The following is a 12,800-nucleotide window of genomic DNA, read 5'->3' on the forward strand; positions in this document are numbered from 1 at the left end:
TTAGCTGTTGCATTGATTGATAGAAATGTAAGATACTGTGACAAAGCTACCCAGAGTTACTGTCTGCCTGAAGAGTGATGAGAAGTTCACAGAACTGACTCAATAGGAGAAGTTCAGAAAACCACAGCCTTGAAATAATCTGTCTGTAAACAATTGTTGGAAAAATTACTTGTGTCATGCCCAAAGCGGATGTCCTAACCGACTTGCCAAAACTATAGTTTGTTAACAAGAAATTTGTGGAGTGGTTGAAAAACGAGTTTTAATGACTCCAACCTAAGTGTATGTAAACTTCTGACTCCAACTGTATATAACTTCCAAAATACAGAAATGCGGCCGATATGATGCATTTTGCATCATAAGATTCTGCGTTGTGCATCATATGATGCAAAATGAATAATTTCTGGAACACCTGGGGATTTTTGAAAGGTTATTGGAATTATGCAACTTTGCAGACGTTTAATTTTTTGTTGCCCAAGAGAAAGTACAAAGTCACAAATGCTCTGATTTTAGAAATATGGAAACATTTTGGAAAAATTAAAAGGATGTGCATTGCTTTCTCCAGGGGAAACGTGGTTGGGATGTTACCATACCAGAACGGGTTGGAAGAATGCACCTCTTGTGAGGGTGCAAACAATCTATGCCAGACCAAGCTCTGCCGTGAGTGTCAGCTACCATTTCCCACACCCAATAAAATAAGATGCAGGAATGTTGTTCAACATATTCCTTCCTAACACCACCAATACTCTTTCCCTTGTGCATGCTACATGTTCAACAACACCCAATACCATTTTCCATTTGTGACATAAAAGTTGCCATATTGTCTTTCCTCTTTACAGACAATCCAAAACGAGATGAACAGAAAAGTATGTTTTGAATATGCAACCCTTCATTTAAATGATCTTCCTAAGCCACAATGGCAGAATGTGTTCTTTGTGACCTACAGCAGCCTTTACTTTACTCATCTGTGTACAGGTTACAGATGGACCCCCGACTGGGACCCCACCCTGGCCACATGTTGCCCCTGCTGCATGGCCATATTGGCCAGCCGACCCCTGGACCTTCTCCTCACCTTTGTCGCCGCATTTGGAGTACACAGATTGTACCCAAGCATATTTTTTTACGAATAGCTGAGAGGTTTAGATTGATTGACCTGCACTGACGTTCTCATTGTTGTCATGCCTTTCTCAATGTGGTCCTGTCTTTTTAAAATTCCTGCAGAGCCTCAAACCAAACTCCCATTGTGGTACAATAAAGTGAACTACTACTAAAATGTATATACTCCTTTTGCTGCTTCCATTAACGTGTTAAAGGGAAAGTTTACCCCAAAACGTAACCAAAACTATATTTACTGACCTCAAGGAGTTATGCAGCAGTCTTTAATACAAACTCCACGGCAAGCCCTCTAAAGTAAACAATGCCTAAAATAAGAGTAGGAAAAATAGGTCTCAAATAACATAAATTTGACAATCTGTGTTTCTGTTAAGTTACATTTTTGAAAATAACCGTTTCTCCCCCAAAAATCATGTTTGCTTAACAATGAGCAATGGTGTTGGCAAAAGCACAAACAAGTCTGGGACCAGGCTCACCAACCACTGACAGCAGAACTCATAACACAAGAGCTTATGAAGGTTGAAGAGCGGTGTCTAAAATCATCTCATTTAGCCTAACAGGAAAATCAATTCTACAAATACAGAATGAGAGATTATCATATACTTGTTTTATTGAGTCTTTAGAAGTAGCAACACCAAATCACAAAGAATGCAGCCCAACACACAGTTCTCCTAAACATCACAATGCTATTTCACTGTTCAGCAGTCCTCTAGGCCCATTTCTGCTACACTTGACGCCTATAGCGGCACACGACAACAATGTTCATTTAATCATGAACTAAAACTTTCAATGCCTTTTCTCAAAGCCTGCAGGTATATAGCTTTATACCTTGTTAATCATTTATAAGGACTATAAAAAAAGCTTAACAGTATGCATGTTATTTGTTCTAAGTAAACATTTTCAACAGACTAAGTCAGCATCATTATGAAACATTACTAGTCTTCCAATGCATTAACTGCATCATAAGCCATTATACTTGCAGGCTTCATAATATTAACATCGACAGGTGTTGGTTGAAAGCAGTACAAGTTGTTCTGAGGATTAGGACAAGAGGAGGAATCTGTGGCGTTGGGATAAACCAGGTGAACCACATTCTGTGCACGTCTTACAAACAGTTGGTAAACAATATTGAAGAATGGGCCTAGGTAACACTCAGATGCATTGGGTGTCACATATAGGGAGACACCTTTACTGTATACTGTCTCCTCTACTGCGGACAGAGGCATTCAATATTCATTTCATCAAAACTATGAGGAAGATTCATCTCTGTGAGGAATTGGGGATATTCTATTAATATCCCAAATACATCTTTAGACAAACCCATGTTCTGACAAACCTGACGTCCGTCACACCAGTGATCTGCATACCTCGTTTGAATGCAGCAATAGTAAATATTGTCCAAGCTTTTCCAAGGTTAGCCCTTGTTCTTTTTCTTCTTGTCATAGGCGGGTGTGGTCTGTGGGACAGGGTTTACAGAGGGGGCTCCTAGCTTCTTGGTCTTGGCTTTCCTTACCTTAGCCTTGATGGCCTCAATGTCGATTTTGGCTTCTGAGGGAGCTAGAAAAAAACATGGTAAAATAAAAATAACATATTAAACAGCTAGGTGTGACTGTGTGGGAGTATGTAGTCAGGCAATGCTTCATTTAACCAGGTGAGTCAGTTAATGATAATAATTACATTTGTAAAGTGCTTTTCGTTATAGAAGAATAATTTCAAAGTGCATAAAATCATTTTACTATAAATGAGAATAGAATGTTTCTAAACACCTCTACATTCATATGGAGTATAATATTTGTGTGCCTAACTTTCTCACTCATTATTATTCACGATTAATTCAGGGTTATCCGTAATCACGGTAGCATCCACATTATCCATATCATGAAAGCAACAACCAAAGTCTAGGAGGAAGGATAGGCCAGCTGATCTAGATGAGTCTTAAGGTCTGCTTTAAAAAGCCCCAAGAATGTCAGGAAGAGAGTTTCAAAAGATCTGTGAGCGGGAGGAAAAGGCCTGGTTGCCTGACTGGTGTGGGGCATGAAGCAGTCTGGCATGGCTTGAAGGAAGTGAGTGGAAAGGTTAGGTGGAGAGAGGGTAGTTAAAAACAGAATTATTCAAATGATTCATTTTACCTTTGTTGGTCTTCTTCATAACAGGTTTCTCCTTAGGAGGAATAAAGGCCCTGTTTCGCTCCTCTTGCCTCTTAGTCAACACCTCGGCTTGTTTCACCTTGGAAACACAGACACAATCAGACATAGGACAAATGGATTTGGCACAGTAAATCCTATTATGTCTTTTGAAGGTCATTAGTTTCTCATGCAATACAAATAGTAACTGGTGCATAGCTATCAAGTCAAGTGATGGTTGCGACACCTAAGGACAAAGCTGTGTCAAGTAAAATCCACGTTTACCACACCCCAGGGTGAAGAGGTGTCAAGTAACATCCACAGTTACCACACCCCAGGGTGAAGAGGTGTCAAGTAACATCCACGGTTACCACACCCCAGGGTGAAGAGGTGTCAAGTAACATCCACAGTTACCACACCCCAGGGTGAAGAGGTGTCAAGTAACATCCACAGTTACCACACCCCAGGGTGAAGAGGTGTCAAGTAACATCCACAGTTACCACACCCCAGGGTGAAGAGGTGTCAAGTAACATCCACAGTTACCACACCCCAGGGTGAAGAGGTGTCAAGTAACATCCACAGTTACCACACCCCAGGGTGAAGAGGTGTCAAGTAACATTCAGTTACCACACCCCAGGGTGAAGAGGTGTCAAGTAACATTCAGTTACCACACCCCAGGGTGAAGAGGTGTCAAGTAACATCTCAGTTACCACACCCCAGGGTGAAGAGGTGTCAAGTAACATTCAGTTACCACACCCCCGGGTGAAGAGGTGTCAAGTAACATTCAGTTACCACACCCCAGGGTGAAGAGGTGTCAAGTAACATTCAGTTACCACACCCCAGGGTGAAGAGGTGTCAAGTAACATCCACGTTTACCACACCCCAGGGTGAAGAGGTGTCAAGTAACATCCACGTTTACCACACCCCAGGGTGAAGTGGTGTCAAGTGATATCCACGGTTACCACACCCCAGGGTGAAGCGGTGTCAAGTGATATCCATGGTTACCACACCCCAGGGTGAAGTGGTGTCAAGTGATATCCATGGTTACCACACCCCAGGGTGAAGTGGTGTCAAGTGATATCCACGGTTACCACACCCCAGGGTGAAGCGGTGTCAAGTGATATCCATGGTTACCACACCCCAGGGTGAAGCGGTGTCAAGTGATATCCATGGTTACCACACCCCAGGGTGAAGTGGTGTCAAGTGATATCCATGGTTACCTTTATCTCTTCCATCTTCTTCCTCTTCTTAACGCTCTCTCGAAGGAAGAACTCTCCCGTTGCCAGTTCCTTGTCAATCTAGACAACCAGGAAACACAAAACAGTGAATTTATTATTTTATTTTTTTACCTTTATTTAACTAGGCAAGTCAGTTAAGAACAAATTCTTATTTTCAATGACGGTCTAGGAACAGTGGGTTAACTGCCTTGTTCAGGGACAGAACGACAGATTTGTACCTTGCCAGTTCAGGGATTTGAACTCGGTTACTAGTCCAACGCTCTAACCACTAGGCTACGCTGCCGCCCCTTCCTGAACAAGCCTAGTGATAGGTTTAGTGATGGATGGGTTATATCAAGTAGTGATAGACCAAGTCATCTGTTGATGTTAGGCTCTATGGCTGTTGTATGTTATAGTACAAGGATGAGTAAAAAAGAAGATTGGGAACTTTAAGCAATTTGCGGGCTGGAAAAAGGGCAGTTCTAAAATATATTCATAAGATTACTCCAGGCTTGGAGTAATAATTTCCAGGCCACTCTTGAACTTCTAAAACTAAATAGAAATTACATATTAAAAAATATATAAGTCCATTATAATTTCTAAGTGCCCTTTTCCCAGCAAATTGCTTTGACTTACAAATCGGTTTGAAAAGAAATCTGTGCCCTCCGCTGAATTTTGTAATCCCAATGTGGGCCTGGAGCCAAAGTTATTACACACCCCTGTTACAGTATGTGGAAGAGGACTTGTCAATGTCCCATGTTGTTACCTTGAAACTGAACTTTAATTTTTTTTTTTTTTTATTGTACTGTGCTTGCACTTTGTATGCTACGTTTGATGTGCCATCTACGTGACGATTTGTATACTGGGCTGGCATGTTGTATGACACAGGAACCGATACAAATAAATACATCATGCCTGCGTGATGGTTCTGACCCACTAACCTGGCTCTCAGGCTGCTGCAGGGGCAGGTGGTTCTGACCCACTAACCTGGCTCAGGCTGCTGCAGGGGCAGGTGGTTCTGACCCACTAACCTGGCTCTCAGGCTGCTGCGGGGGGAGGCGGTTCTGACCCACTAACCTGGCTCTCAGGCTGCTGCGGAGGCAGGCGGTTCTGACCCACTAACCTGGCTCTCAGGCTGCAGCAGGGGCAGGCGGTTCTGACCCACTAACCTGGCTCTCAGGCTGCTGCAGGGGCAGGTGGTTCTGACCCACTAACCTGGCACTCAGGCTGCTGCGGGGGGAGGCGGTTCTGACCCACTAACCTAGCACTCAGGCTGCTGCGGGGGGGAGGCGGTTCTGACCCACTAACCTGGCTCTCAGGCTGCTGCGGAGGCAGGCGGTTCTGACCCACTAACCTGGCTCTCAGGCTGCTGCAGGGGCAGGCGGTTCTGACCCACTAACCTGGCTCTCAGGCTGCTGCGGGGGGAGGCGGTTCTGACCCACTAACCTGGCTCTCAGGCTGCTGCGGTGGGAGGCGGTTCTGACCCACTAACCTGGCTCTCAGGCTGCTGCAGGGGCAGGCGGTTCTGACCCACTAACCTGGCTCTCAGGCTGCTGCGGGGGGAGGCGGTTCTGACCCACTAACCTGGCTCTCAGGCTGCTGCGGTGGGAGGCGGTTCTGACCCACTAACCTGGCTCTCAGGCTGCTGCAGGGGCAGGCGGTTCTGACCCACTAACCTGGCTCTCAGGCTGCTGCGGGGGGAGGCGGTTCTGACCCACTAACCTGGCTCTCAGGCTGCTGCAGGGGGAGGCGGTTCTGAACCACTAACCTGGCTCTCAGGCTGCTGCGGGGGGAGGCGGTTCGGACTCACTAACCTGGCTCTCAGGCTGCTGCAGGGGGAGGCGGTTCTGACCCACTAACCTGGCTCTCAGGCTGCTGCGGGGGGAGGCGGTTCTGACCCACTAACCTGGCTCTCAGGCTGCTGCGGGGGGAAAGGTGTGTACTCCTCCTTTGTCGTCTTTTTCTTAGGCTCCTTGCGCTTGGTCAGGTTCTTGTGTCGGAAGTTGGGCAGGAATTTCTCCCAGCTCTGCAGCCGCAGCTCGGGGTCCTTGGACAGCTCGCGCTTGATCATGAGCGTCTGCGGTCGACCCCAATCGAACGGTCGCCAGAGTAAAAAGGGAGAAACGTGTTGGAAGAGTTAACTTGGATTATTGAAACTGAGGGCGGTTGAAGTCAGACTACATGCTGGTAACTACATGGCAAAGCTCCAGAAAGGATACAGTAGTTCAAGCCAGTTGCTTCATTAAAAGGGCAATCAGCAATTGCTACATCCATTTTTGTACATTTAAATAAAAAATGTATACACACACACACAGATTCGTGAAGAGTATAATTCATCAGAACCCCAAATATAAGCTTGTTTTATTACGTTGTCCGTAAACAACGTCATTGTAAACAAACACGGTGTAGCCTCAAAAAATCTTTAAACTATAATTTTGATATCTTGGATCAGTCCTTGCATCCACAGCTGTCTATGAATTTGAGTGGTTACATTTCTCAAAGGCCCATCCCTCAGCCTTTTACCAAAAGAGAGGCGGGGGCACTGTTTTGTTATTGTTTCAACTATGAGTTGCCCATTTAAATCCCTTGAGCCACAGCATTAAAGGAGCAACACCTCACATTTTAGATTTCTTTGACTGCTTAGAAACGCCTAAAATAGCTTAAGTACAGCTTCCTCCCTGACCATATTAAAAAACATCCGCTACAAGGACAACTAACAAGTTTTGCATTGCTAAGATTTTGGCTATTGTTGACAACCTCGTGTACGAGAGCCAATCGGAATAAAGGAATTTGTAAACAACTGGCCAAACACGATAAAAAACTTAAATAAAGTTATGATGGATAGAATAAGTCGGTCTGGAGCATGTTGTTCTCAGCTGTCAAGGAACTTCAAACTTCCCCTTTTGGTATCATGGTAAGTTCAAGTCCTCTATTCTAAAGGACTCCAGTTTGTTTTGGTGACTTCCTCTGTGGCGTCAACAAAAACCCCACATCCTCTTACATAGAACAGTGTCGGTTACTTTAAGTTTACCATGAACCATGACAAAGTACCACAGAGACCACCTCTCATTGGATGTGGAGGAGAAAGGTATCAATTACCTTGATGTTGTAGATGGGGTGGATGTTCTTCATGGTATCCAACACCACTTTCCGTACCTACATATGGAAAAAAATATTTGACCAGATAATAATTGAGTCCCTCAGAGAGAGAGCACAGAAAAAATACAATTGTTGCTCACTCCAGGGAAGTTTTTTTTTAATGTACTTTTTTGCCCCTTTTTCTCCCCAATTTCGTGATATCCAATTGGTAGTTAGTCTTGTCCCATCGCCGCAACTCCCCTATGGACTTGGGAGAGGCGAAGGTCGAGAGCCATGTATCCTCCGAAACACGACCCTGCCAAGCCGCACTGCTTCTTGACACACTGCTCGCTTAATCCCGGAAGCCAGCCGCACCAATGTGTCAGAGGAAACACAGTACAGCTGGTGACCGAAGTCAGCTTGCAGGCGCCCGGCCCGCCACAAGGAGTTGCTAGAGCGCGATGGGAAAAGGAAATCCCGGCCGTCCAAACCCTCCCCTAACCCGGACGACACTGGGCCAATTGAGAGCTGCCCGGTCACGGCCGGCTGTGACACAGCCTGGGATCGAACCCAGGTCTGTAGACCGCTGTGCCACTCGAGAGGCCCTACTCCAGGTAAGTTGACTGAGAACACATTCTCATTTACAGCAACAACCTGCGGAATAGTAACAGGGCAGAGAAATGAGTCAATTGTAAGCTGGGGATGATTAGGTGGCCATGATGGTATGAGGACCAGATTGGGAATTTAGCCAGGACACCAGGGTTAACACCCCTACTCTTACGATAACTGCCATGGGATCTTTAGTGACCACAGAGAGTCAGGACACCCGTTTTATGTCCCAATCCGAAAGACTGCATCCTACACAGGGCAATGTCCCCAATCACTGCCCTGGGGGATTGGGATAAAAAAATGTATGCCAGAGAAAAGAGTGCCTCCTACGGGCCTTCCAACACCACTTCCAACAGAATTTGGTATCCCATCCAGGGACAGACCAGGACCAACCCTGCTTAGCTTCCGAGGCAATAGTATGCATCTGAAAGGGATTTATTACCATCAATTGCAAAATTCGTACGGCCTAATCTCCCTAAGTCAATTCAATAAATGATTTGTTTCCATTGCAGAAATGGGCACCTGATGAATTCAACAGGCTTATTTCAGTGGATCCAGTGCGTGGTTAAGGGAGAGAGCAGGGTAGTGTTCAGTAAGGAGAAAGCATTTAGAAACAGAATGAAATGGAGAGGTACTACCTAAAAACATATTTTTGCCTTACAAAATGTTTTGCTATGGTGTATCCTACTGAACATGGCCCTGATTGAGGAAATCAGCGCTCACCTCTTTGAGGCCGTTGAAGGGTCCCAGGGCTGACACAGTGTTCCCCTGCACCATGATGTAGCAATTGGTGAGCAGCTCCAACGCCTGAGGGGGAAACAGGTTAGACAAATGCATGTAAGAGGGAGGTTGAATGTGTTCCATGGCGAGCAATCTCCATCCACTCACACTCCACGACTGCCGACAGTGCCGCCGCCACGACTGCCGACAGTACTGATACGACTGCTGACAGCACTGCTTCTACTACTGCTGCCGACAGTGGTACCGCGACTGCCGACAGTGGTACCGCGACTGCCGACAGTGGTACCGCGACTGCCGACAGTGGTACCGCGACTGCCGACAGTGGTACCGCGACTGCCGACAGTGGTACCGCGACTGCCGACAGTGGTACCGCGACTGCCGACAGTGCTGCTGCTACTCAACACTTGAACTGACCACCAGCACTGCCTCTCCGTACCTTAGCACACAGATATACTTGCTGATACCAGACTTACTTACTACTGCACAATTGAAACACTTGCCCTCCAATCCCCCCTTTCTCTGATACATGTGTAAATATTTGACTATAAATTGTGCCTTCCTGTATTATACTTACGCTAAAATGTTTATTCTATTCTGCTGAGCCATTTACATTGTTTGTATTCTGATCTTTTATTATTGTTGTTGGAACCGGCAAGCAAGGAAGCATTTCATTGGATGCTGTATACCATGTGTATCCTGTACAGAAGACTAACAAAACTTTAAACTTCTTACTGCACAATGCAAAATCATTTCATACTCTCCATATCCCCGTACAAGAGTAAAAATACTTTGAATAAGTGCTTTTACTTTTATATTTTTTGGCACATTTTCTCCAGCTATATACTGTCGTCATTTTTTCTTCTATTTATTTTAATTCAATATTTTTGTTGTTGTAGCACTGTTGAGAGGAGAGCTTGCAAGTAAATGTATACACCCTGTGCATATGACAAATAAAGTGTGATTTGATTAGCTGACTGATTCTGAAACGTTGGGAGGTGTTAATAACACTATGCTGCCACCTAGTGATGCTAACATCTAAACACAAAACTGCCATGTATCCATTTGAACGCTCTCCCTGGCTGCATGGTTGAACAAGACGCACCTTGAGTGTAGACCCTTTAGGTCCGATGAGTCTCTGCCTCCTCTTCACAAACCGTTCTCTGGTTCTGACCAGCGTGCCAATTTTGGTGATGTCACACGCCATGTCATCCTCCAAAATACGCACGGCCTGAAAGGTGGAAGACAGAAGAAAATATCAACCAAATGAAGATACTTGTACTGGTTTCTTTCTTTGGGGTAAGTATAGAGTTTTGACTATTCTTCTACACTATCAGGATTATTGTTGGAAGTTCAACTATGAATTGATGAACAAGAGAGCATGTCTACCTGCTCAAATGGCACACTTCTGGCCAACAGCTTGATGAAGTCCCGTGCCCTTACAACGGCATACGGGTCAAAGGTCTTTTTGGTGGTGCAAACCGTGATGCTGCCCTCGATCAAATCCAGGGTGGCCTTGATGTGCTGTTGATGAGGAAGAAAAGCATAGCATTAATGTTTTGGACAATTTAAAGGCCTGTGCCTGAATCTAGGAGAGGATCATTCATCCTCACATGGCTACATATTTTCATGTTCACAAACACCTATACATGGGCTGATAAGAATGGATCAACTCGTCAACATGTAACATTATTCTTAAACCTGGCACCCTTAATGGTGAAACTACCTCGTCACTTTGAGATCTTACAACAAAGTTACTGCAAACAACAAAAATGTCCCCGAGACATCATTGCACAGTCCAGTGGAGGCTGCTGAGGGGAGGACAGCTCATAATAATGGCTGGAACAGAGTGAATGGAATGGCATCAAACACATGAAAACCATGTGCTTGATACTATTCCAATCCAGCCATTACCACGAGCCCATTCTCCCCAATTAAGAAGCCACCAACCTCCTGTGTTGCACACGCTATAGAACAGCATTATACGTTCTGCCATTTTTTACCACCGCTCGACACACCTCTCCTCTGTTTCATCCACAAAACCAAAACAATAACATAGGTGCTGTTCCAGACAGTGGCATCACAGACAGAATAATGAGCCAGATATTTCACCAGATGTATAAATGTGAAGCATCTGGTCTAGGGATGGGCAGTATACCATATTTCATGATATACCGGTATTGATGCAGGTACCGGTTTGGGTAGCCAAAGCTTATAGGGTCCCCTAGGAAACACTTATCAACAATTTAGTTCCTACTCTATCACAATAACTCCTCCCGGTCATTTTAATTTGTTATCATCTCAAAAAACACTATTCAAAGTGCCCACTATTATATTCTAACTATAGAATTAGAATAGTCATTCTATTTCCACGATTCCAACAGTTTTGCTCTAATTCGCAAGTCACATCGCAATTGCAACATTTGGTTAAAAATACATCCTAAATTATTTGCCCATATCGTGCAGCCCTATTTGGCAGTGTGGAAATTCTCTCAATTGAGCAGTGGTGTAAAGTACTTAAGTAAAAATACTTTCAAGTACTACTTAAGTTGTTTTTTGGTATCTGTACTTTACTATTTTTATTTTTGACAACTTTTACTTTACTACATTCCTAAAAAAAATACTGTACTTTTTACTCCATACATTATCCCTGCCACCTAAAAGTACTTGTTACATTTTTAATGCTTAGCAGGACAGGAAAATGGTCCAATTCACGCACTTGTCAAGAGAACATCCCTGGTCATCCCTACTGCTCTGATCTGGAGGACTCACTAAACACAAATGCTTTGTTTGTAAATTATGTCTGAGTGTTGGAGTGTGGCCCTGGCTATCCATAAATAAAATAAAAACAAGAAAATGGTGCCATCTGGTTTGCTTAATATAAGGAATTTGAAACTATTTATACTTTTACTTTTGATACTTAAGTACATTTTATCAATTACATTTCTTTTTGATACTTAAGTATATTTAAAACCAAATACTTTTACTCAAGTAGTATTTTACTGGGTGACTCACTTTTACTTGAGTCATTTTCTATTACGGTATCTTTAATTTTACTCAAATATGACAATTGGGTACTTTTCCCACCAATGCAATTGAGTGCAGGAAATGCAGAAATGTGCTGAAATTTGTTTTGGTTGAAGTTGAATTGAACAGTATAAAACAATTCAACAAATCATTTTTGACTTTTTAATTATATATAGCCATTGACTCTGGAATAGACCATATAACTGCCTCATGGGCTAAGTTCAACTGCCCATCAGAGCCCAAAATACATTTTTATACTCCAATAAACAATGGAGACAGTATAGGCTCGAGACATTGTTAAAGCTATAACTTTTATCTCATAGATGTTTAAGTCCTTGCATTCATAGCTCTGTCTATGAATTTGAATGGCTACATTTCTCCAGCAACGCTCCTCAGCTTTTAACAAATCCCATATCAGGGTGGTCGCTTCATTATTATTTCAACTGCATATTTCCCTTTTAATTAGCTTAACTTACTGAATCGCCTAATGCTTTTTGTACCAGAGGCCAGCATTCTTTCAGGTATGCCTCTCTGTACTTGGGAAAGAGAGTGGCGAAACTGCTCTCCTCCAGTAGACCTTTGGGGTTGTCCTCTTTTGTGAATGCTGGCTCCTTCCATCCATCGGGAACAGTGAAGAGTTGAGAATCATCCACTGAAAATACAACAAGATTAGAAGCTAGGATAACAACACACCTGCTCAGATACATGTATCCAGAAACGTGGACTATTATTAAGAAATAATGACATTTGTTTCTGACAAATGTCTATCGTTGTAATACCTTGGTTTGTATTCTTTTTCGACTTCTTCCCCGACTGCGTTTCACTCACGCTTCCTTCGTTAGTGGAGGATGCCATTTTTGTTGTACCGGAAATACAGACCGGAACTGCGTAGTTTGGA

The 12,800-nt window shown here is 43.8% G+C and overlaps 1 protein-coding gene across 1 annotated transcript; it reads right to left on the reverse strand.

Annotated features, from left to right (window-relative positions):
• Positions 1-1,695: 1,695 nt before the first annotated feature.
• LOC106576530 (KRR1 small subunit processome component homolog) lies at positions 1,696-12,800 on the reverse strand. Its single transcript, XM_014153752.2, has 10 exons — positions 12,682-12,800; positions 12,379-12,554; positions 10,265-10,399; positions 9,981-10,106; positions 8,861-8,944; positions 7,550-7,606; positions 6,357-6,527; positions 4,454-4,531; positions 3,240-3,336; positions 1,696-2,667 (listed from the first exon to the last, which is right to left on the reverse strand). The coding sequence occupies exons 1-10, from the start codon at positions 12,755-12,757 to the stop codon at positions 2,525-2,527; spliced, it is 1,143 nt and encodes a 380-aa protein (XP_014009227.1). The 5' UTR covers positions 12,758-12,800; the 3' UTR covers positions 1,696-2,524.

The sequence above is a fragment of the Salmo salar genome, chromosome ssa17 (assembly GCF_905237065.1).
Source record: "Salmo salar chromosome ssa17, Ssal_v3.1, whole genome shotgun sequence".
Taxonomy (NCBI): Eukaryota; Metazoa; Chordata; class Actinopteri; order Salmoniformes; family Salmonidae; genus Salmo; species Salmo salar.